The sequence below is a fragment of the Eupeodes corollae genome, chromosome 1 (assembly GCF_945859685.1).
Source record: "Eupeodes corollae chromosome 1, idEupCoro1.1, whole genome shotgun sequence".
NCBI classification, from domain to species: Eukaryota; Metazoa; Arthropoda; class Insecta; order Diptera; family Syrphidae; genus Eupeodes; species Eupeodes corollae.
The window spans coordinates 29413852-29440346 of record NC_079147.1 but is presented as its reverse complement, the minus strand read 5'-3'; the positions used below and the strand labels follow the sequence as shown (position 1 = coordinate 29440346).

Sequence of the window (26495 nt, the reverse complement as noted above, 5' to 3'; positions counted from 1 at the left end):
CTTAAAATAAGCACTTACTGAAGGTGGCTCTACAGTCCAGAACGCCCTTAGCTTCAACCAAGATGCGTCTCTTGTCATATCGGTCACAAACTGTCTCCAATTTAACACGTCAAGTTGATTGAGGTTCTCTCTACTCCGCCTTCCGTCGGGATTGTATTCTAAGATCTTTCGGGCTGGAGCGTTGCTGTCCATTCACTTTAATATGGGAAGGTCATTCATCTAAGTCATTGAGCTTTTACTCTTTTGACTAGATCAGTGCCGTTGTACAACTCGTAGAGTTGAACGTTGTATCTTCTTCTCCAATCTCCATCTATACAGACGGGATTCCAAAATTACCCGAAGAGTTTTTCGCTTGAAGCATCCCAAGGTGTTTTCATCTTTCCACGACAAGGTCCAAGGCTCAGCGCCTTAAATGGTAACAAAGATGATGAGTTCAAATGAGTATGTCAAATAAATTTGACAGTTTAGTCTCAAATTTTCATTGAGGCGTTCTTCTATTTCCAAGCTTTTCAAAAACGACCCTCTTTAATTTCATTGTAGAAAATGAATTCGACGTTTTCACTACAACTTTAAGTAAAGCCTTTAATATAATTAGTGATTATTTATCATTGGCTTTATTTCTCATCCTTTTATGGATCAAATTGACGCCAAAATAGAGTTACTTTCAGGTTTTTAATCTTCGATCCCATTTCTACAAACTCAGGAGTTCCTCAAGGGAGCCACTTTAGTCCTCTATTATTTGTCTTTACTATCAACAAAGCTATTGATATCATTGATATTTAAACTATCTCTACTAACGGTAATGACATGAAAATAATAAAGGCTGTGATCTTGTTAACTCATTTCAGAATCGGTACACGGAAAATTTCTTAGAACTAAGTGTTGTCATGACACTCACCCGTTAGCGATCACATTTTTCCTCTTATAGTTTAAACTATGTTACAATTCATTGTTTCTGTTCTTTTCGTAACCTATAAGTTATTTGTGACACTAAGTTAAATTTTGGCTTCATCAAACGTTGGTCTAAAGAATTCTCGACTCGCTATGTCACTAAATCCTTGTGCATCACTTTTGTTAGACTTCTCCTTGAATACGCTCGTAAAGTCTGCTTTTTGTTATCAGAATTCTCACCCTCAAAGAATTGGATCTGTTTAATGGAGATTTCTTCGATTTGCACTTATCGGTCTTCCTTGAGGTGCAAACCTCCAAAAACGCCGCGAAGTCGCGTGTGTTCTCTTTCTATCTACACCAGTTTTTAGCAGTACCATAGACTCACCATTTCTTCTAAAAACGATTACTGCTTATATTAATCCATGGAAATTGATACAGGCCCCTCTCTTTCGTCTTTCACACGAAAATATAAATTATAACCTTTGTAAACCTATAAGAAGAATGCTGGGCATTACAATGTGCGTACCACCTTTAATTTCAATATCAGAAACAATCTGCTCAACTCAAAGGTTGAGAGTTCTAAATCACTAGGCCCTGGTATTCAACGAACTATTGCACCATCTAATTTATTTATTTATCTAAGCCAACAAGATTTTAGATATTGAATAAATTCAAAATTAGATGTTCCAGATTAAAAACTGAAACTGTTAAAAGTCTTCTAACTCTCTGTGACCTTATAAAAACTATTGATGCAATTTGACGGTGGCATGAAAATTCTCGAAATAATTCAGAAACCCTTTAGGAATACAATTTATGAGTACAAAAATTATCAAATGTCAAATAAGTCAACTTATGATAACAAATAAACATTTTGACACCTCAAAAAAAATTACACTCGGTAACTTGATTTATTTATTAGATTAAATGACTTTGCTAAACTTGATACCACAAAGGTTTTCATTGTTTGTTGGAAAATGAATTCAAAGTGAATGATTGACGTGGTTGTTGACGGAAAAACTAACACACTTTTACCAATAGTTTGTCTGTTTTATTACCACTTGGATGTTAAGATCGTTTAACCAGTTCGAGCTAGCTATGACGCCTTTGAGACAATAGATGTCGGAATTTCTTAGATCACTAGGATCATTGTAGTAAAAGCCTCCAAGTGAAAGTGAGATACTGTCTTCTCTTCTTCTTGAACCATGCAACTTCTTCAAAAATCGGTTGCTGGAGCTCCAAGTCAAAATGAATGCCTGCCTATTAGACAGTGTCCTGAAGGGATTTCTAAAATGGAGCTTATGTTCAATGTACCAACCGAAATGAGTTGCTTAGAGCGTTAAGAATAAAGTATTGGTTAAATTAATTTGATTTCCCGACAAGTGGTTTGTTTTATTTATGGTGTCTTGTTTCAGCATCAGTTAAAAAGTAGAAGTATACCAATGTTGGAGGTGTTTCCCATCAAAGGGAAAGTTGTTCCATTTTATTCAAGTCCGTTAACTTTGCAATTTCCTGGAATGTCTCTTTGAAGCGGCTGGCACCCAAATTAGATTTATCTTTAACTGCTCCGCAAATTAGATACATCTTGAACTGCTCCGCCATTTCCACAAGATATGATTGGCAGTTTTGAGCCACTAGAGAGTTTATTGAGACAGATTGCAATAATTTTATCACACCTTAATTATCGGTTGTAGTCGATATCACGTTTTCTCTAAACCAAGCGAGAGCTTTTTTGATACACAGAATTTTTTCCTGGAACAAGCGAAACAGACGAAGTGAGAGATATAAATTTAGTAGTACACGCTCCCGTCAACCCTGTCATCATTTTTGATCCATCTGTATTAAAATGCAAACAAACAAACCATTAAATCGACAATACTTTTCGTTATTAGTTTGCTTTTGAGTTCAAATTTCCAAAACCTTAAAGCAAATCTCATGCATCGATGTTTCACTTGCTTATGCTTTCGAAATATCCTTAAAGAAAAGTTATTACACCTTTTAAACAAAAAATAAACATTATATAATTAAAAACACTTAATATTACATAAAAAGACTCTCACAAAAACCTGACTTACGGCATATTGTTAAAATTGATTCCCGCTCTAACTCATCTTGAGATTTCCGCTTTTCTATATTTGTCTCCATTTTTTCTTCTAAGAAAATAGTGTAAGCTTTTCTTAGACTATACACTTTATACTTCAACAATGACGCATTTTATAGGTCGTCCTTTCTTTATAACAATTTAGATCAAAAGTCCTTTTATTTCATTCCGTCCCATTCCATCACAACCCATCTCATTCCGTTCCGTCTGTGCGTCCATCGCTCGGCGTCATTGTCGTCACGAGAAATAATAGTCATAGAAGAGAAAGAACACACAAAAGAAGAAGTACGTTACATGAATGGATTTTGGCTATGTCCTATTGTTGTCTTGATGTGTAGATGTGATGTATGTATGTGTATGTATCTATGGAAAAGAAAATCAGGAAATGGTCTTATTTTTGTCCTTTCTTTTCAATTCAATTCACTTTGGTCTGGGAATTTTCTGAAACTTATACAACATACACGAGTAACGTATCTACATAAAATAGTAACACATCCTTTTGTACGGGTTTTTGCGTTGTCACTTTGTGAGTGAAGTCATTTTTCTTATTTTTTATTCTTACTATTCGAAAAAAAAGGATATAAAATATATACTTTGTGTATATGCATATACCGACGTAAATAATGTGAGGAAGTTGATATTTATGTGTGTATTGTATACGAAGTGGCATCAACGTGCTTTAAATGGATGACAGAGGTTCAAAAGGGTATAAAGACTACACACAGTTTTGTAGGCAAAGGACCTTACATCCTTTTTACAAAAAAGGAAAAAAACAACAAAACAGTATAAATCCATCTTGAAGATGAAATGAAGAATTTTCCTCTTCCTTCCTTCCTGTAATACTCTCTCTCATCCTGCTACGTCCTTCTCCCTTTTCTTCTTCTTTGTCGTATTATAATATATTTTGTGTGTCCTTTTTTTCTTTGTCGTGCACAGATTTGCTTACATAAATATCATAGGAATAGTTTGTTTCTGGATTTCATCCAAATTCCTTAGCTTTTCCTTTCTGTCTTTTTTGTTGTCCTTTTTTTTTTGAATACCTCCTTTTTATTTGCAGCCATGTGTGAAATCAATTTTCTTATTTTCTTTCTTTTTTTTCTTTTATTCCTTATTCAAGGTTGGGTCAAGAATAATGTCATTACGGAAGCCTCCACCAGCGGAAAGATGTGATTTCCCAGTTTGGTTTAAAGGACCTAGACATTGGCATGCGCTGATGGGAAATTCTGTGTATAACTATCATCCAAAGTAAGTATTATATTTTTTTGTGCCTTGTTTTGTATATTTAAGAAGGATATTTTTTTGTGTATGACTTTTATATGTATATTGGGGATGTATGTTTGTTTAGGGAAATACGGTACTTATTTTGGTTTCATGGTTTTTCTTTAATAGTCTTATATTAGATCACTTATAGTTCATTGGATAATATGGTCTTAAGCAACACCATATCGATATAAAGGATATTTATTGGGAAAAAAGAAAAGAATGGTTAAGTAAGATTGGAAGTGATGTCTTATCCATCAGAGAATCGAGGAATGGGAAGGGTAGTGAATATTTCACAAAAACTTATAAAGAAAGAGTTTAATAGACTTGATGAATGAAACCAAACCAATATTTGAAGAAATACTCTTGAACATCAGAATTAAATCGTGTTTAATAAAATTTGTAAAAACCATGGGCTTCATAATTATAACAAGCTAAACACATCAACAGAACAGAAATTAGATAAACATTCAAACCTTAAAATAAGTACGAATAAGCTCAAGTGTACCATATCATTCATTTTTTGATATGGGAAAGTTTTTGCAAGATTGTCCACAATTTTTTTTGTTGGTTTTTGTAATAGAAAGCTGCAATCTCGTTAATATAAAAATAAGTTAGTGTTCGATCATAATTTTATTTTTAATTTTTTGATTTGAGTAAAAATATTATCTTTCTAACAATTTTTTTCCTTAAATCACAACCAAAAAATTGATCTTCAAGATTCTGAGCAAAACAAATAATTGAGGTCATTAGACAGTGTTTAGAAAGAACATTTGACAATATTTAAGACCTTTTACTTTGTCACCAAACCGTCATAACAAATATCAGAGATTTTTTTTTATTTTAACGAGAATTTTTTTTTTTCGAATCATCGGTTTTCGGCTAATTGACCATTTTCTTCGAGAAACGACTGTGTTTTGTTTCACCTCAATAGTTTTAACTTTTTAGCATACTGCGACAGAATCAATTACCATACTTTTAAAATACTGAAAACCCCCTACTGGTTGCGTGCAATTTTTTCAAAAGAAGATAAGTAGAAAGTTCCAAATCAGAGCACCTTAGTTTTTCCCGTGATCTCCATCCTTCTTGTCCTATGATGGAAATCCATTATCCTGTGAGATAGCAAGCAAACATATCGTCTGTATGATCAAACTGTCTTAGTAAATTTGTTGGAGTTCAACTTGTTCCTGTCAAGGCCACCGACAATACATCACTAATCATCAATAAGAGAAAGAATTGCTGACTGCTACCTGACTCCACATATGACTTCGAACCACTCCGAAAACCTACTCCCGCGTAAGTTATGACATTTAGACCCATCATAAGGCGCCTTGTATTTGTTTTTGTATTTATTTATTTCATAAATTGCTTACAAGGTAGGATATAAGTCTTGTAAAGTGTTGCCAGCCATTACATTAACTTCAGAATTCGATTAAAAATTATATACCTAAGACTTCTATTTACATATTTATATAAAGAAAAGGATATTGAACATCAGTTATTTGTCAAATAGTCGAAAAGTAAAAAATTGATACTCAGTATTTAGAAAATTGTATCTATGTAATATTAAAGCAAAGGACCTTGTTGAATTAGGGAAATTCAGCTTACCTTATAGATTATCAGGTTGTTGTGTTTGGATGATTTCATGAAGGGTAACTAAGAGTGCGAACGTTTATTACGCTCTCTAGGCTACAACCGAAAATCCGTACCGCATAAACGACGTAGATTATAAATATATCGGGCAATGTTATTATAAGCAACATTAAATTTGCGGCTAGTCACACAGTCTAGTTTACAAAAGAAACAGTGCTATTGGTAGTATAAGAGCCTTAGCAAGTAGCAGTTTAGTTATGATCGGGATAAAATTTCGAGTGACTTGTAGAAGGCGGAGACTTCCATAGACTTTACCAATGGCACTATTAAGGTGGTCATCCCAAGTGAGTTTTCTAGCAGTGCCAATATATTCAATGGTTTCGTCATCAAGTTTAAACGGGTTTAAGCCCGATAGATCAAATTTTTTGCTATAGATGGGGAGGGATCTTGATTTGACAGGGTTAAGGTGGAGATCGTTCTTTTTTGACCACTGTGAAATGCGGAGCAGATCCTCGATCATCAAATCTACGGGATCATTTGTGGCCCCAAAAAGGTCGACTTGATCAGAAGCTGCACGTCATCAGCATAAAGATGAATTAAACAATGTTTAGCAACTTGTGATAACTCATTTATGTAAAGTAAGAAGAGGATTGGTCCAAGAATAGATCCGTGTGGCACTCCACTCAAAACATTGAGAAATGTGGACGAGTATCTCTATGCATTGGCTACCATGCATTGTTGCCTTCCGCTGAGATACGAAAGAAGAAACTGACAAGACTCTAAAGAAAACCAAAAGTTAATTCGCAGGTTTCTACAAAGATTTGAGTGGTTAACAGTATTAAAAGCCTTTGAATATGTTAGAAATGTAACATGATCACTGCCCATTGCCATTCTTATTTCATCAGTTACAAAAAGTAAGGTGGAATTGCAGCTGCTCTTAGGTCGAAAACCAGACTGACAGGTACTTAACAGGTTGTCGATAGTAAGATATTTTTAGATCTGCCCCAGAATAGTTTGTTTAACAGCTTCGAATAAACAGAAGAATGGCAATCGGCAGAAATTCGGTAGCAGTACCTGTTTGCTTTTTGGGTATAGAAATAACCTTAGACTTCTTCCATTCTAAAGGAAACTTGGAAGTAATCAATATGCTATTAAATATGTAGGTTGTAAAGCGCAGTATATATGGAAGCAGTAGTCCCAAGAACATAGGATCCATTTGGTCCAGGCCAGTAGCATTAGATTTAATCGGTATTATTGCCTCTACAATGTCTTTCTCTTGTATTCAGAGAGCTGTTGATAGCAGTTGGTTCCTCCTCAGTAAGGGAATGAATGGGTAAAGCAACGTTAAAGGCTTGGACGTAAACTTTTTGCTGTAATCATCACACAATCGACGTCACCAACAGGTGTTTAAGATTGTTTGCCAACAGCGATTTCACGTACTTTTTTCCATAATTTGTTGCCAGAGATTAAAGAACCAAGTTTATTTTCATAATAAAATCTATTTTAGTTTCTGAGCATTACGCCTTGATAAAAGGGATAAACTTATCCAGGATACCCTTCCACCGTCAAGCAAACCATTTAAACTCCCTATTGACTCTGTCAAAGGCCTTCTTCAAGTCGATGAACGGAAGGAGAATCGGTGGTTGATATTTGTGGCACTTTTAAATGACTCTCTTTGAGGTGTTGATGTGATTAATGCAGGAAGATCCAGTGCGGAATCCTTATTTATTGAACATCGAGAGTTGCTTCGAGGTGAGAGCACACAAGTTCTAAAATAATCTAAGCCACCATTTTGGCGACTGCAGGATAAAGGCTGTTGTAGTGTGTACTTTGACAATCATTCTAGTGAGTAAAATAGTTGTAAGTGAAACTCCGACGAATAAAGAAGTGTCTGAAGTATACCTTTACTTCATTACACAACTCTAAACAAACGCAAATACCTTTTCAGTTTTCGCACTTCCTAAGGTCTCCCTTTTTTTGAGCTGGACAATCATTCCCACTCTTGGGGGAAGCGATCAGAGCTCCATGCTGCTTCTACGAGCGTTTACTGCAAATCGTTGCTTTGGAAGTTCAAATAATCTGTTTCCTTTCCTTTTTTTCAGATCTTCGTTAATATTAAATAATTGCTTTAGTTTGTATGTTAAGTCTCCAGTATTGAGTTTAGTAAAAAATCATTACAATTGTTTTAATTCGCTTGTTTCTGAGGCTTGTTCTGAAGTAAAATGCTCTGACCATTCAGGAAAATCTTCTCTCATCTAGTAATATGTTTGAGGCAAAATGCGTTGGTGCAACTAATGCGCTTATAAGTAGATACAAATAATTCGTCAAAAGTTTGGTTTTGATATAGTGGAGATTGTAGCTTTAAGGAATTGAGCCATAATATGTCTTCAGTTGAATTCAATTATAATAAGATCTCCCTTTCAAATATTTTTGATAGTTAAATAACTTCTACAAACTCCTGTTTAAACTTCAAACTCTTTCACTGATGACAACACATCTAAAATAAGACCTAAGAATGCTAAAAAAAAACAGAAGACTTGATGTTGCGACATCTTCTGAAAACATAAACTCTGCTCCTAAAAGATCAAATTTTAACAGAAGACAAGATACAATTCTATATATTCGTAATGCAAGTTAATACCGAAATCTAGTTATGAAACCCTCAGGCTTATTTAGAAGCTAATTCAACTTGTAATTTCTGACTGGTTTTAGATTCGTATTTAGAACGCTATTATTGTCGCCAAAGTGAATAATCGGTTTGTTCCTATGTTCCTAGACCTTTAGAATCAGGACCAAAAATTCAAATCCATATTCATTTCCCGTTTACTACCAGGAATTTTAACTGATAACTTGTTTCAACTTCTCGTTGCTTTAAATCTATACCTAGTATTTCGTCTGTAAAATTTATCAAGAGAAGTTTCTTTCCTTCTTTTGAAATAACCGCACCTCAAACTTTATTCGAGTCTATTTATAATAGCAACTGGCCCTCCAATACTTTAAGATTCCCTCTAGGCAGAATACCATAAAAAGAGTAAATAACAACACAAATTCAAAATACTTCGAACGCTCTTCTTCTACTTCCAAAAATTAATACGACTTCGCCACAAAAAAGTATGATTTTCAATAATTCTGAGTCTTTCACTGAAACTTAGTTGAACGCCACATGGAACTTTCTGGTCAAGAGTTTTTAATTTTCAGGTGAAATCGTCACTTTAATTAAGCAAATTCAGTAAGTTGTGAAGTCTTAAAAGCTTTTTAAAATAATTTGTATACAACTTCCATTACGTTCCCATTGAATCTGACAATTGAAACAATTTGCGTTCAAAAATCGCTGATGTCAAAAGATTTATTTGTTATAAATATCTACATTTTTACAAAAAACATGTCCCCAGCTTTTGTTGAACTCTTTCTTGCTCTTCTTTAAGGGCAAACGTTATTTAGAAAGCTTTTAATTGTGAATATGACTAGCAGCATTTTTTATGTTTTTTTCAACTCTTCCAATAATCATGTGTCTTTCAAAACACATTGAATAAAAATAAATCAAATTAAAAAAAAATATAGCTGCATTTTTTATGAAATTGTTGGTAAAGTAACTCAAAGCTTGGAACTTAAATTTGATTTCATTCCTTTCTGAACCGAAAGTCTGATATTTTAAATTCAAACCCAAAATTGTTGTCAAAGTCTTGAAACTTGCGAATAAAACTTTAGAATTTCATTTATTGTGTTACTTTGAATTTGCAACAATTAGTACACGCTTGATCTTCCTTGACTTGTGATGCACTACAGCCTCTATAAAAGTTCTCTAATGATTATGTAAAAGCAAGCTATTGATGGCTTAGAACCTTTTAATCATTTTCTGTTTTTCACAATTATTTTGAAAGCCTCAAAGTATGTAGATTTTCTTCAAATAAAAATCCATTTCTAACATCTCGAACCTTTCATCAGGCTCCTAGCTCTATTTCAACTTCTTCTAAAAGCTTTTCTCACTGAACCTGGATAGAATTGTATAGGTTAGGTACGTATACTTTCAACAAAATGTACTTACAATGACACAATTTTATCATTGCAACCTTTTATGTCTGGAGTTCTTCCACTTTGATCCTTTCCTCGACCTCATTCATTAAATACTCAGACAGAAAAACAGTCAGACAGATAGACAGGCAGACAGACAGACACTTGTCTTTCGTCGCTCTCGTCTCAAACGAACAAAATCAAAAAGAAGAAAAAACTCACATCAATGAGATTCACTTTGTAACCTTATTCTCTTTTTCTGTGATGTATGTTTACGGTTTCATATATTATCCTTGTTGCTTGTCGTTAATTCCTTGAAATGTTGAAATGTGTGTTTGTCTGATGCGTCTGTGCGCTAAATCCATTCATTATTAAAAAATTATATATTAAAAAATAAACACTTCTCATGTTCCTGTTCCTATTTTTATTTCTTTTCGTATTTTTAATATTTTGTGTTTAATGCAGGCTCACATAAAATAAATATCCTTGATGTTGTTGGAGTTTGTAAAACATGCATCATTATTATATGAACCTGTGCCTTTTGTTATATCCTTTTGCACTTTGTGTTTTAATACCTCATAGGTATACCTACTCTTTGGCTCTGTTCATACGAGAAGGTACATATATCTCTCTCTATCTAAGATTAATAGTTCTCCATGGAAATATCCTTTTTGGGATTTATTATTCTTCACTGAGCAGAAAAGTGCTTCTTTTTAATTTTTTCGTCCTCATTATTTATGTGCGTATGTCTGTGAGATTCTTGTGTTACTGCAAAAGGTAAAATAGCTGTGGGTAGGTCTATAGGTACTTATTTTTAGCTTAATTCTCTTGCAGGATCAAGGAATCTCGTAGTTATAATTTTTCAGTTTTTTTTTTCTGTTTTTGTATTATTGTTGTCATTGCAAAGCTTTTTCTTATTTTGATTCGTGAGCGCATAAACTTGTTTTAAGGCTCAACTCATGGGAGTAAAGGCATAAAGCATAACAAACTATTTTCCCTTTTGTGCATAAAGGGCCGCCTCACAGTGGTTCCTGTGTATGAACCAAGTGGACAAAATTCTGTAAAAACTAAACGGATCTAGTTTAAACTTCGAATGTGGTGTCAATGATAGAAGTTCTCATTATGATACAAATATTTTAAATCTTACTCGAAAATTGAATGGAGTAGGACACACTTAGGCCAGTTTAATGGCCCATTGTGATACCACATGAATCTTGAGGCTTTCTTCAAAGCTCAATGAAACCAGTTTGAGTCCTTTACGAAACGTGAGAGGCTGATAATGCTTATATGATTTAGACCATTAAGAACGTTATAGAAGAATTCTTCTAGGTGATTCTTGTGTTTTTGAGCAGAATTAGGGCAAGCACAGAGAAAGTAATGAACTGTTTCCCTTTCTTCAAGATCCATACAGCTTCTGCAAAATTCATTTGAGAATACGCTTTGCCGAGTGGCGTGCTTTCCTATTAGACAGTGCTCAGTTATGACACCGATTATCGAGCTTATATGCGATCTGCTTAGCAATAAGGTGTGCCCGATGTTTTTAGTGACCTTACAGGTAATGATGTTATTCCAACTTGTGTTTGCCTTCTTCATAGCGTCCTGCATTAGCAATAGTTTACATGTAGCGAACGTGGTAGAATCGATTGTATTGTATCATTTTTGTTGAGTTTATCTACCTTACAATTTCCTGGAATGTCTCTAGGGCCCGTCACACAGCGAAGGTGAATATTAAACTGTTGTTCCATCTCCATCAGAGATGATAGGCAGTTACCGACTGTTATAGAGTTCAATTATGTGCCATCTAAAGTTTTTTCCACGGGTACTGCCTCTTGCGAGGAATTAACAAATTAGCCATTCAGATTAGGCTTAAATCTGTAGGTCCCCTCTGTCCCTGACAAAATTACTCCCAAACAGGAATGGTTGAGAGTTGTAAGTCGCTAAGTTGTCATTTTATTTATTCTGCTATTACATGTACTTAGATTCAAGAACTCACATCAAGCTTATTGTGCCAACTCTTTAAAAATTTAGGTTTTTTTCGACTTTGGAACCACTGTGTACCTGCCGCCACCTCCGCCGCTGCACCGCTTGTCAGGATAACAAAAAGTAACATCCTTTTTTTCTCTGTTCGTTTTATTTTTTGTTGGCTTTTACACTATTTTTCACTTCAGACAAATTCAATAACCGGTCGGATGGTGGTAAGCTTTAGTTTTTTTTTCGTCCTTTTTTTTGAGAAGAATCTGAATATCATCCTCCGTCCTTCGGTCTCTCTTAAATGACGACGATGCGATGATGATGACGACGACGGTATGCCTTTTCAGAAAGGCACACAAAACAGAAAAAATAAAATCAAACCAAACCAAACTGTGTGTATATAAATTCCTTTTGAAATTTATATCCTGCAAAGGAATACAGGATCTTCCTGTTGTGTCTATTTATGAATAAAGAAGAGGCCGTTTGAGGGGCTACCATCAACAGACATTTGAATCGATGCGATGTTTATGTTCGTATCTTTGTTGAAAAAATAAAAAAAAAATACAACGAAAGAAAAACAAACACATTTTTTCATCTTGTCCTTTTTCCGAACTATACAAGGATGTGTACTACCTCTATATTCCACCCTCTCTCTTTGGGAGGACAGCAAAAAAACGCCCCATCCAAGTTGGTTTTAAGGGTAAATGAAAAGCGTTGATGGTCTATAGGAACTATCCCTAGGTTTTGGTTAAAAATAAAGTTTATTTCTTCGTGGCTTAGCAAGTCAAACCAACCAACCGACTGAGAATGGATAAAGGGGACTTGAGGGTGGAAGGGGAGGAGGTGTATGTTGGTAACAGAAAATACAACACAACGAAGCAAAAAAAAACAAGAAAAAGAAAAAAACATCCTGCAACATGAAAAAGGATGGAAATGAATGCAAATGAAAGTAGTTAAGAGAGGAAGGGTTTTTTTTATTTTACTGTTGAATTAATTTACTTTATTCTCTATTTTTTTTGTCGGTTTTTATTCTACCTTATTTTTTTGTACATATATATTCACATATACACATTTGTATATAAAAATAAAATTAAACTTAATGTTAACATTTTAGTGATGTGGCTTAAGTAAAAACATCAACCAGCTCTTATTGTTTTATGCAAAAAAAAGGATAATCGTCATCATCATCAGGAGCAGCAGCATCATGGTAGTCATCCTGTCCTGTTGTTCTGTAGGATAGAAAAAAAGGAGGACAATTTGTCTATAAATTCTAAAAGCCCTTACATTAAGATTGACTATTATTAAAAAAAAAAGATCAGGAAGAAAGAAAAAATGAAGAACAAGCATCGCAACTAATTAAGGACCTTGTTTAAGTGGTTTTCTATTATTATTATTTTTATTTTTTCTTACGACCTTTTGTACTTTTGGCTATGGGAAAGAAGGGAGAGAAGAGATATTCATGCGTTCCGCTTGGTAAATTGAAGTTGTCTATATTAGCAGTGGCACAATTATATAACTAAAGTCGTGTATAAAACATAGTCCTTTGGTACAAAAGTCTCTTCTTTGTTTTTCTCGGTTAAAACGAAAAATTTTATTTGAGAAGAAATAGGTTAACCGGCCAATGTAGATCCTTACCCAGTACAAAAAGTCTTTGCTAAAATACGGAAGGAAACATTTAGAAAGAAATATAAAGGACCTTTTGTTTCGATTGTTTTTGAGAGACAGGGGTAAAAAGGATACAAATTAACATAGAGAGCTTTTAGTGGTTTTAGCACAAAATAGATGATGTTTTGTGTTGCATATAAAAAGTTACATGAAGGAGAGTTCTTTTTCTTTGCTCAACTTTTATATCATCTTAGCAAAAGTGTGGGGGAGGAATTTCAATGTTTTCTGGTTTTGCGTTACTTTGGTTGAAGCATTGTAAGATACTCTGAAGTTTTAGAGTAGTTATGAGGCTAAGTCATATTTATGAGGAACATTTTCTTTGTTTATTGTGTAACTATGAGCATCAGACTCTAAAAGCTGGAGGAACTTAAGCAGTGTAAGAAATTTGCTTCGTGTTTAATAGTTCCTACTAAAAACGTTCTTAAATTTCCACGAAATAAAGAATTTAACAAAAACTGAAGAATCCTGTGAATTTTAGTCTCACAGTCTTTTCTCGTTGCATCGTATCCCAAAACCACCAAAGTTTCTAGTCTACAAAATTTCTCGAACACATGAATAGCCTTCTTAGAAGTTATCAACCGTTATTTGTTCTTCAAAGAACTATCAGAATCAAACTAACCTGTCCAAACGAGTACCTTTATAGATAGCTTACAATTTGTTATTGAAGTATCTCAGAAACTTTTTACATAACATCTTTTCTCCGTAAGATATTTCCTCTTGCACTTGACTAATCAGTCAGTTAGCCGATTTTTGTGTTTATACTTTACTGACTACTCGTAAAATGGTAAGCAAAAACAGAGTTTTTGATGTTTTTCCACATTCTTCATGTAAGGCTGATAAAGCATATCTCAGGTTGAGAGGTCTTCAACCTGAAATTGGACTCAAATATAAACTGGTATAAAGTGCAGGAATCTCTAGGCAGAATTATTTAAGAGGGTTAGTTACTTGTATTGCGGAAGAGCGTTGTTCACAGAAACATCGATAAGAACACGAAAGGCGTGAAACTTATTGATCTAAGAGTTTGAGTTAAAGTTCTATTAAAGTAAGTATTTGAATTCTTTCCAAAACACTCAAACGTGACTTACTTACTTATTCAGCATTCGATTACTGAGGGTGTCAGTCTCAAATATTGCGTTCATCCATCGTTTGTAGTCCCTAACAAGCTCCCTCCAGTCATTGTGACCAAAGGCTCTGGCATCAGTAACCTGGTTTTTATAGCGAAAGTTCGTTCTTCCTCGTCGTCTTGAATCGAAGATTTCCTTTGCTGGAGCCTTGTTGTCCATTCGCCCGATGTGGTCGAGTCGGTGTAGTTGGCGTATTTTGGTTTTTTGGACTAAATCCACATCTTGATACAACTCGTACAGTTCATGATTTAATCTGCTTCGCATTTCTACCGAAACATCTCGAAAGTTCCCAGTACCCGCTTTTTTACAACCGTTCAGCACGTGGCATCGTGGAAGACCAGAGTTTTTACAACGTGCACTTTGTCTTTCGAGAAAGAATTTTGAACTCATTTGCTTGGCCAAATGGAAGAAGCACAGGTTCGCTAAGATTATTTTTTGTCAGATTTCCACTAAGGTGTCGTTCGTGGAATTGATATTTGTTCTGAGGTTGGCTATCTCGAAATTACTGCTTCTATGAGTGACCCCGAGTTCAGAAATCTTCAATAGAAGCAATGACTTATGCTATCATATGCGGCTTTAAAGTCGATGTTGAGATTCGTTGGTCTCTTCCAGTATGTTCCTTAATGTGAAAATTTGGTCGCTCGCTGGTACTTGCCGATCATATACTGTTGCAGAAAGGTTTAAGACACTCACGTGACTTGACTTTACCTTTAAACCTAAAACAATGAGTCTTGTTTGAGTTTTAAGTATGTTTCTGAGTTTAAAAAAAAAACAGTCTCTGTTGAATTTGAGCAGCCATTACCCGTGATGTCCGCGTCCATATTGTTATTTCATTTTTGTAGGCATACTACATATTGAAAGAATTAAGCTATTTCATATTCCTACTCTGATACTCTGGTTCATGTAACAAATGTCCTTCTGACATTCGCCACACTGAACACAGACTGAAATACAAACACAAATAGGTTAGATTGATTTCTTACACAGTGAGTATTTTCTTAATGAAACTTGACTTTCTTCTTCAATAGAGTCGTTTTTCCAAAAATTCAATCTTCAAACCCTCCAGTAAATCTATGCATTAGTCGCTGTTGATGGATTTTCTTTTTAAGGATAGTCAATGAGTATTATACATGTCCAAGGAATCTATACTAATATTATAAATATGAAATTTACTTTGCTTGCTTGTTTGTTTGTTTGTCCATGCTTCACGTCGCAACGGAGCAATATAATGATCCTTTATTTTTTTTTTTGAAGTAGGTACAAAGCTAAAAAGTGTTTTAATATAGTTTTTACAGCGCTTCAATGTCTCATTCACAGCTCATCTGAGACGCTCTGCTGGTTAAACTTATAATGAGATATTTCATATATGTTTTTCTTTTAAACACTAACTAGTAGCAAGTCATTTGGTGCTGATTGCTTCCAGATCTATTATCGTTGTCGTAAAAGTGACAACTCGAACTTCATATTCCTTTATTTAAGGTACTTGGTCTTTAGTTTGTTCATATTAACTGTTAAACTTTTCTCTAAAAAATGGCTTGTCTTATCAGGATATTCCAAAATATTCGAAGTTCTTTCATATATTTAAATAAAATTATGATTAAAACATCTTTTCAAAATACCAAAAATTATGTAAGCTATTTAAAATTTCTCACCCCTTTTAAATCGTCTGTAATCTAAAAAATCTACACACGTTCAAACCTTGAATATAACTCACATATTTGTGCAGGCTTCCCACTCCTTTTGTTAAGTTAAAGTCTTGTGGCCAGAATACAAAAAACGAGCTTTAAAAATTAGGCGACGAAATCTTCCTACTGTTTCATATTTTTTAATATTTGTTCTAAATAGCGAGTTGCATTTCCCTTAGCCTTATTTTAAACCTTGAGCTCAATCTTTGAATTACTCGTACTGACAATTTTAGATATTATTTTTTGATGTAGAAGGCTGTATCCAATTCTGTTTTTCACTCCCATTTTAATATCTAAAACCCTAAGAGCGATGTCAATCAGTATCTTCGCTCAAAACCTTCACAATTTTCCTAAGGGTTGCACTGTGTGTCAACATATAAAGATCAACAGCAACCCCTTAAGTATGTTTAAATATAAAAACTTTTTAAATACTAAAAAAATGTTCCACATACGCCTCAGTAAAGCTTTAATAAATTATTATATTTTTTTTAAACTTCTTATTAAATTAAATGTTTAGCATGTGTTCTTGACTTCTGCTCATAAAATGTCCTTTTTTTAATAAAAATAAAAAAAACAACCTTACAAAACAAACAAAATTAACAACAAAAAAAATCTCCCCCACTATTTCTCTCATAAACAAATGTTTGTCTTTCTTATATCCTTCGCCTTATGTCCTTGTCTTTTATTGAATTAATTAATTCCCTTCTGTTTTGACCTTTGATTTATTACCTTCAATGTCAGTGTTTTTCTTTGTAATATTTTAAATTGTAACTTTTCCGCTGTAGTGGTATTTTCCTTCGACGAAATTATAATCTCAACCGAATTAAATATTCTTTATTTTATTTGTTTTTCTTTGTTTTGGGGCAGTATTTTTATTCACACCTGTCTCATTGTGTCTTCAGATAGCTTTACCTTGACTAAGACTGTATTTTTATTTGTATTTACATTTTTTATCATTAAACTCAAAACTGCAAAACAAAATACAAAAATACCTAAAGTAAACGTCCACGATGACGACGACGACGTTGGTTGTCCAGGCAAAGACGTTTTATATCCCTGTGTACGATGGTTCCCCAAAGCAATATCAAAAGGAACAATATCACGATTTATACCTTCTGAAAATCCTTCTTTGCCTTCTTAGCCCCACAACCACCTTCTTCTTATACAAGGATATTACTTTCGTCCATGTTGAGGTCACCATTTTGAGACATTAACCTCTCAGTCCTCACACCTTCGATAAGAGATATAGATTCCTGAACGAGGACGAATTTTACTCCCTCGTTCAAATTCCAAGATGAAACTTAACGAAACAGTGCACTGGGTCTGTGTGTAAAGGGTCTTCTGTTTGGTCTCCGTTTCCTGTTCATTGTATAAGTTTGTTTCATACTGCCTTGAGGTGGTAAGGCGAAAGCGAATAAATGAAGGAAAGCAACAAAAATCAGAAAAATGAAAGCTTTTGTGTATTGTCGTCGTGCTCGTCCTTGTAGTCCTCCTTACTGTTATCATTATTTTTATTATTATTTTCATCCCTTTGATGCGACTATAGTGTTTGCCACCCCCGCTTTTGCCTTTGGGGGGTGGCAGAAACATTCAATATTTGTTTTTGTGGTGGGGTATTCTTCATTTAGTGAGAGTATCCTTACACATCCTTTTGCCCGCCTTATCGTGATTGTTTTTTGTTGTTTTTCTTTTCTGTGGGTCGAATATATTGGGTTACCGGACATAGACATCCCGACACACACACTTCTACCCACTCTCACTCATCTCAGCACAAAAATTTCATTCTCTTAATTTTTGTCAATTCAATGAAAAAGAAATGAAATGAAAATAGAAGAAAGGATAAGAGACACAATTTTGCTGAGCCAAGGTGAATTTTATTTTTTCCGGTTTAATTTCTTGTACGTGAGTGCGGTTAAGTTGTCACAATTTTCTCGAACAAATAATAAACAAACTAAACTTTGTATACGGGTTCCGGTGGGGTGTTATAATGGCGAACTAGGGGTCGTTTGGAGGGGGTGGAGGGTAGGATATCTATTTATCGACTGTGTTTTATTTTGTTCGAGATAAGGATAACGAATTGCGTGATTGTCTTTGGCACTTTTTTTGTGTGTTTCTTCCTTTCCTCTCATTGAAAAAAGGGAGTTTTCTTTACATACTATGTAATCCTTATAAAGATAACTCAGAGGGTGGAGAGGGGGGCTTTCAACCCCATATTGTTTTTTAGATCAAGTGAAAAATGTTCCAATAGGCGGCTTCTTATGGATGAGAGATAAAGTTTAGATCTTTACTCTTGACAGTCTTTTGTTTGTTAAGGGGTGGGTTGTTGTTGTAATTAAATTAGCACTTTTGGGGCAGATTGTCATCTTTATGTGAACGTGTCTTTTTTTTCCTTTCAGCTTGGTAACATTTTGTTTATCTACTGATTATTACTTTTTTTTCATTGTAATAACAATAATTTTATAGCAAGCTTTTCTAAGAAGTTCTGTAGTAGGGGGAGAGATAAAAATTATTAATTTTTAAATTATGTTCGCAATAAAAGACAGAATTTTATGTTCCAACAAAGCACAGAATTAAATTTATTTTAAATGTGTTAGATGGAGGTTTATTTTGTTGAAAGGTGGAAGGTTTGTCATTTACATTAGAAAACGGTGCCAGTCACATCTTTTCCTAAAGTTATTTATTACTAATTCGGCAAATTACGTCTGTATATCTTGGTTAACTTCAAGAGTTTTGTATACATAGCCATAAAAACATTGTAACATTGGCATACCAGCCTCATTTTTATTTTCGAGTCTGCACAAAGTTATTTTATCTCAAAAGCCCAAATTTTTCAAGAAGACTATTGTCTCAAAGTTCCTCTCAAGAACCCACAAAAAAACTAAAGTTTTATGAAGTGAAACTTTAAAATCTATACAAAATTTATTTCCGATATCAGTTTCAGTCAGTTTGAGTGTTTGTTTGCTTGTTTGTCCGTCCTTCACATTCCAACGGAGCAATATTTTGACATGAATTTTTGTGCGGAGGTAGTTACAATACTGAAAAGTGTTTTCAGTTTCTTTTTAATGCGGGTAAATATCGCATTCCGAGCTCAGAGCAGATCCGCTGTAACACTTATAATTACCTATTTAATATGTTCTTTATTTCGGTATATCATTAGGTGCTGAATGGTTTTTAACCTAACATCGTTGCATATCATTAGGAGTTTTTTTAATTTTTGTAGATAGTTTTGTAGACGTGAGATTGCCATCTGCCCAATTAATAGGCCTCAGCGCATTCTGTCACTCCAATTTTCCAAGGCCTTGTTAAAGAGTTTCGGCTGTAGCTAACGAATAGCTTGCATGAAATTGACCTTAAGTTCTTAAATCGTAAACATACATAAGTCCTTCATAGTTTAATGTAAAAAACGACAAGATTGCTACCAGCAATGGTTATTAGTTTTGTGTTGTTTTTGAAGGTTTTCGTGCCTTGTAAAAAAAAACTGTCACTTCATATTTTCTTAAAGATCAGCTAAAAGTTAGAGACAACATTTTGCATATGATAAAATAAGTTTGATTTTGAAATCCATTTTTTTAAGTTTCGTTTAGAAATTTAGTCAAAGGCCCATTTATATCAATTTTTTAAAAGTTCTTATTTCGTATATAACAAAATTAAATAAAAGCTGTTTTCTGTCCAAATAATTGTTATGTTATACCAATTTTGTAATAATTTCGGTGGACTTAAATTGACAATTACATTTTTCTTGGTCGCAAAAAGTTGTCTTTGATTTCGATTCTTCCAATGCTGGTTTACTTGCTTCACATACAAGACCATTACTTCGTCTCTTAGAAACAACATTATAAAAAAAAACAACAAACCAAAGATAAAATAAAATTCTAATTCCGTTTTATTTCCATTAAAAATGATTTTTCCAATATTTTTTTTCTTTTTCAAACAATAAATAATAAACAAAAATAACAATCCAAAAATTTGTTCAAACAACTTGAAAATCATGCATAACTTATATTAAAACCACTTCCTGGAAAACCAAAAATAACAAGGAAAAAATAAAAATAAAAAAACATCCATAAATAATATTCAAATCAAATTTTTGTGTCAAGTCACGATTCTCTGTCTTGATAAATTTGTATATGTAAAATATAAAAGAATTCTCTTGATTTTTTATTGACAAAATTTTTGAAGTCTTTTTATAGTAACAAGTAAAAAAGGAGCTTCTTCTTTTCTTCACTTGCCCTAGTTTACAACAAATAAGAAAGATATCGTGAACTTTTCAAATTAAATTCCTCAAAAATAAATAAGAAAGCAAAATAAAAAAGAAAATCAACGTTAAACCCAAAACAAAGTAAAACCGATCGTAGTCATGAATTTCGTGACAGTTATAAAGTATCTCAAATTTTTATTGGAGGATACAATATAATTTATACACATGGAAGTATAACTTCTTCAATCACAGATAAACTTCCCCCGTTTGCAGTGATTTTTGTACAATCCTTTTCCTGAGGAGGTTGTTTATGGTATACACTAGTGTTCAAAGAAAAACTGACAAGGTCTTAAAATCTCTTCCGAAATTGGGTCAGTTGAAAATGCAAAAGGAATTGAATCATCTCCCCAAAATTTGGCTATTTTTTGGAGACAATTCAGAATAGCTTACTGAACAATGACTTGGTAAATTAGAAATAGAGCTATGTATAATATATAATCAATGGAAAAATCAGTTTGTTTGTTTGCTTGTTTGCCCGTGCTTCACGTCTTAAATGAGCAATATTATGACATGATTTTTGGTGTGAAGGTAGTTAAAATGCTGGCGAGTGTCTTTAGCTACTTTTTACCATTTATTTTTTATCTCATTTCCAGCTAATTTCAGCACATCCAGCCATAACACCAACATTAATTATATATTCGATAGTATTCTTCTGTTAAGGCCACTAATTAGTAGCATATCTTTAGGTGCTTCCTGCTTTTGGCCCTATAATCATTATCTACCATTAGGCGTTTCTTATAAAAACATTAACGAGCGATTTTTTTCTAAAACATTTAAAATTTATTAAGTTGCGGTTAAAAACGATTGCTTAGAAAGATATTTGTAATTTAGTTTAGTTTAGTTTAGTTTTAAAAAATGTAGAAGGTGTTTATTTTCTTTTCCACCCCACTGTGTACTTCTATCTTATGTTTTTGATTCAAAATCAAATCCATACTCAAGACAATTTTTCTTACAAGTACGAGTATTATACAAAAGCAAACAAAATAAGAATGAAAATGAAAACGAAATACAAGCAACACATCCAATTTTGCCTCTGGTGATAACCGTGTGAGAGTTTGTTTCTCATTTTCAAATTGAAGATATTATTTTCCTTAAGCTAACGTCCCATAGAAAGGACGAAAAACCAACAACACCCACCAACACCATTCTCTTCCTTGTATATAGTTATAGTTAGACAGAGACAAACCATACAAAAAATCAGAACATCTTTAGATTGAAATGAGTAAATTGAATACAATTTAAACTACAAGGATCTCTGCTGTTGCATGTGTAGTGTATCCAAAAACATCAGATGAAGAAGGTACATCTCGGCATCAGACAGAAACAGTACACACATCCTTCAGCTTCAGTTCTCTAGTCTCTGTAGTCTTAACTCGTTCCTCGCATTACCCACTTCTGATCTATGTAACTCTATACTCCATAACTTCAACCCCTTGGGTGATTCTGGATAGGACTGGGTCTGGGAGGATGTTGATAGGTTAGGTAGGTAGGGACGCTCTCAAGTTTAAAAATAATAAATGGAAAATTGCAAAACTACATCAATTTTGCTCGTTTATCTTTGTTATTTGTGCTGAGTATCTAAGATTTCGTTAACGTTCTTCTTCTGCTTCTCCTTCATCTTCTGTATTTCATGGCCTCGCTCGGCGCTCGACGCTCGTCGTTGTCTTCGTATTCGTCATCGTCCTCATCCTTCAGGATGTTGTTGTAGTTTTAGTATAGTCCTTTGCAATGTTTTGTATCTTTTTTTTCGTTTGGTATATTTTTGGTGTTTGGAATGAGAGTATCTTCATTTAGTTGCAAAATTGTGAAAGGAAACTCATTTGGGTTTATTCCTTCTGTGATTTCACTTCGTCCTATTACTTGTATTTTCTCTCTCTCCATCTCACATATTCACCCATATCTCTTACTCGTTTTTGTATGATTTTTGTTTTTGTTATAAGATGTGATAGATGGATGTTTTACTATAAGAGCGATGGTGCACACAAGTTTAGGAACAGAACCTCCATTCCACTTCACATATGTGTATTTTGAAGGACTTTTTGTATAATTTATATAAAGACGAGTAAAGTAACGTAACGGTAGGTATCTATAAGGACGAGGATATACGGACCGCCATCCATGCCATATTGCGATGTTTAATGTTGCGACTATTCCCTTTTGTTATTTTCTCTTTTTCTCGTGATACGGTTTATTTATTTTAGATTTGAAATGATATACTTTGAGGATAAAGGACACAAAGGAGCATTAATATTGTAACAGAGTTTAATGGATATACTTAGGGATACATTATATTATATTATACCTACCTACACATGTTTTTTGTGTGTATTATTCTTTTTGTATCATTTTCTTTGTTTGTTTGTTTGTTTGTTTGTTTGCTTGTTTTGTTGTGTTTTCTTTTTTATTCTTTTCTCATAAATATTTAAATTGGAAATAAAATAAAGATTTAACTAGTCTATTGTTGATACCAACTTAAAGTTATCCTTTTATATATCTTTTTATTTCAATTTATCTTTTAGCACAGTTAAATTTAGAATTAAACTGAAAATCGTTGTTTAAGAATATTTTCCATATTATGCTTTAAAAGATACTTTAAAAGAAAAAAACGAAAGAGACACAAAACTTTTGATAGTAAAGCCTTTTCTTGGATCTAAAGTAAGAAACCATTTATTTTGATGCAAAGTCCTCCTGTTTATAGATTCAAAAAACATAATTTTTGACTTACCGATGATAATGAGTATATTCCATAAGTTGCAATCGTTTTTATGTCGTTAATAAGGAGTTGAGTGAGGAAGGGAATTCATCAAGCAAGAATAGGGAAAATAAAATTGGCCTTAGAACACATCCTTGTGGAACACCTGTAGAAGTATCAAAAAATGTGGACGTGGTGGTGGCGTAACATTTAGAAGAACAAGTATTGGTGGTCATTTGTTTTTATATTCTAAGGAACTTAGATTCGAGATGTTTGAAAGTTTATAAAGCAGAAAAACAACAGTATCAAACGCGGCCCAAAATTCTACAAAAACCACATCATACCTATACCAAATCCAGCTTGAAAAGAGATAAGAAGTTTATTTGTTTCATCCCAGTTAATCTTACTTACTTACTTAAAGTGGCGCCACAGTCCGGAGTGGAGCTGGGCCTCAATCAACATGCGTCTCCAGCCAGCTCGGTCCCTAGCTACCTGCCTCTAGTTTCGCACGCCAAGTTGGTTGAGGTATACACCCACCTGCGTGCGCCACCCACAAAGACCTTCCGGGCTGGAGCGTTGATATCTATTCGCTCCACATGACCTTGTTACTACGCCGCCGTTGGAATTAAATTCTGATAACTAGGTCAGTATCACTGTACAGCCCGTACAGTTCGTCGTTATATCTTTTCCTTCATTCTCCATCTATGCGTACGAGACCAAAAATCAACCCGAAGAATTTTTCTCTCGAAGTATACCAAGACGTTCTCATCTTTCTTTGAAAGGGTCCAGGCCTCAGTGCCATAAATGAGAACCGGGATGATGAGTGTCTTATAGATGGTGGTCTTAGATGCTTGAGAGGGGACTTTACTGCTCAGATGCCTTCTAAGTCAAAAGATCCAGCGATTTGCAAGAGTTATTCTTTGTTTGATTTCAGCGCTGGTGTCGTTGTTTGTGGTTATAGCGGTGCCTAGGTAGACAAAGTCCTTAACTACCTTGAAGTTATAGCTGTCCATTGTGACGTTGCTCAATACCCTTTTTTGATGACAGCATATACTTGGTCTTTTCCTCATTGACCACTAAACCCATCTTCTTCGCTTCCGTCGCAATGCTCAAAAACGCTCGACTGACATCACGCCTTGATCTTCTAATCATGCCAATATCATCTGCGTATCCGAGTAATTGGATGGACCTTTGGAAGATTGTACCTCTGGTGTCGACGGAAGAGTTTTATATTGAAGATATTGAAGAAGTCGCATGATAGTACATCGCCTTGTCTAAAACCTTTTTTGACATGAAATGCATCGGTGAGATCTTTTCCGACCTTGATAGAGCAGCGTGCATTTTTCATTGTCTTTCTGCATAACGGATAAGGATAAGCATCCCTTTGGATGCTGTCATACGCGGCTTTAAAATCGAAAAAGAGGTGATGGGTATCGATTTGGAGCTCCTGGGTTTTTTCCAAGATCTGCCGTAGTGTGAATATTTGGTCGATAGTGGACTTTCCTGGTCTGAAGCCACACTGATAAGGACCTCTCAGGCTGTTGATGAACGGCTTCAGAGGTTCACATAATACGGCAGAGAGGATCTTGTATGCAATGTTAAGGAGACTGATGCCTCTGTATTTAGCGCAGTTTAGAGGGTCTCCTTTCTTATGTATCGGGCACACTATGCTGAGATTCCACTCATCAGACATGCTTTCTTCCGACCATATTTTGCAGATGAGTTGGTGCATGCTCCATACCAAGTCATAGCAATAGTTTGGCAGCGATGCCGTCAGCTCCAGCAGCTTTGTTTGACTTCAGTTTAGATAAAGCTATCTTCACTTCATCAAGGTATGCGGAATTGTTGATCTTCGTCGCCTAGGTTGAGTGGTTCTATCTTCCTTAAAGCAGAATTTACGAACCTCATTCCTTTTGTGACATCTCTATCCTTGAACGCGAGCTACACATGCCTTTCTAAGAAGCCGGTGTTTCTCTAGCCCCTTCTGCTCGTAGAGCTCGCGAGCAGCTCTACTCCTTTTGTGAAGCGCCGTTTTGTATGCTTGTTGTTTCGCTTCGTGTGCTTGCCGGCATTCATCGTCAAACCAGGGGTTTCCGAGTGAATGTTGGCCCTCGGAATGTTCGGATATCCTGTATACTGGAGAAGTGTCGTGCGTCGATCGCAATGTGGTCAATCTGGTTGACGGTTGATTGATAAGGAGATTTCCATGTCCCCTTGTGGATATTAAGATGCATGAACTGCTTACTAGCTACCAGAACGTCTCGCCCCGCAGCGAAATCGATCAGCCTCAATCCTTTGTCGGAGGTGGTGTCGTGCAGGCTGTATCTCCCGATTATGTCACCAAAGATGTCTTCTCTCCTAAAACAATTTTAATGTCATAGCCAGGGCACTGGTCATATGTCTTGTGCAAGAGCTCGAAGAATATGTCTTTGGTGTCTTCAGCTTTCTACTCTGTTGATTCATGAGCACACATTAGGCTTTTGTTGGCGAATTTAGCCTTAATGCGGATTGTCGTGATGCGCTTACTCAAACTCACTAGCCTGAGCCTAGTTCCAACAACAAATCCACACCCAAATAGACGCTGTCTTTGTTCTCGGTAGCAGTCACCGTAGTCCCAGTTACCCTTCTTACAGTATAAAATACTGCTAAGTATTTTTCTCAAAGCCAGACCTCAAAACGATTTAATCAATGCTTAATTTATCTGTTAATGTAAGATAATAACGCACACATACAATCGTAATTTTTTTTTAATTGAAACTTTCAAAAAATGATACTGAAATTCGTAATGATTGGAGTTTTACTAAAAATCTCATTAACAAAAAAAGATAATAAATTAAACCAATTGTATTATATGAAAAATATTATTGCTAACATTTAGTTAATTTTTAAAATAAATAATTTATTACTGAGGGTCTCTTTTTTTAATATTTTTGGAATCATTTCATTTGTTATTTGAACTTAAGCTTTACGTTTGTGAAGAAGCTTAAAAAATCCAAATATTTCCTTTTTCAATAAACTTATACCACAAAATAAAGTACTAAAATCCTTTTTCCCACTGCGAACACCTCTGTACAGAATCCACAAATAAAAGATTACCGCCAATGAAAAGATATTTATAAAACTTTAATAAAGTTATTATCAATAAATCATCATTCTTAAACACCCAACTCAAATAAATCCTTTATACCTACATAACGACTTGACAGTATCCTTTTTAGCTCACAACAAAAAGTCTAACAAAAAAAAT

General features: G+C 34.4%; 1 protein-coding gene across 2 annotated transcripts in view; it reads left to right on the top strand.

The window, feature by feature from the left end:
- Positions 1-26495, top strand: part of LOC129939442 (uncharacterized) — a 557049-nt gene that overhangs the window by 444897 nt on the left and 85657 nt on the right. For both annotated transcript variants that reach the window (XM_056047457.1, XM_056047456.1), the window contains exon 9: positions 4107-4234. In XM_056047457.1, coding sequence (XP_055903432.1) covers positions 4107-4234 — 128 coding nt within the window. The remainder of the gene's footprint in view (positions 1-4106; positions 4235-26495) is intronic.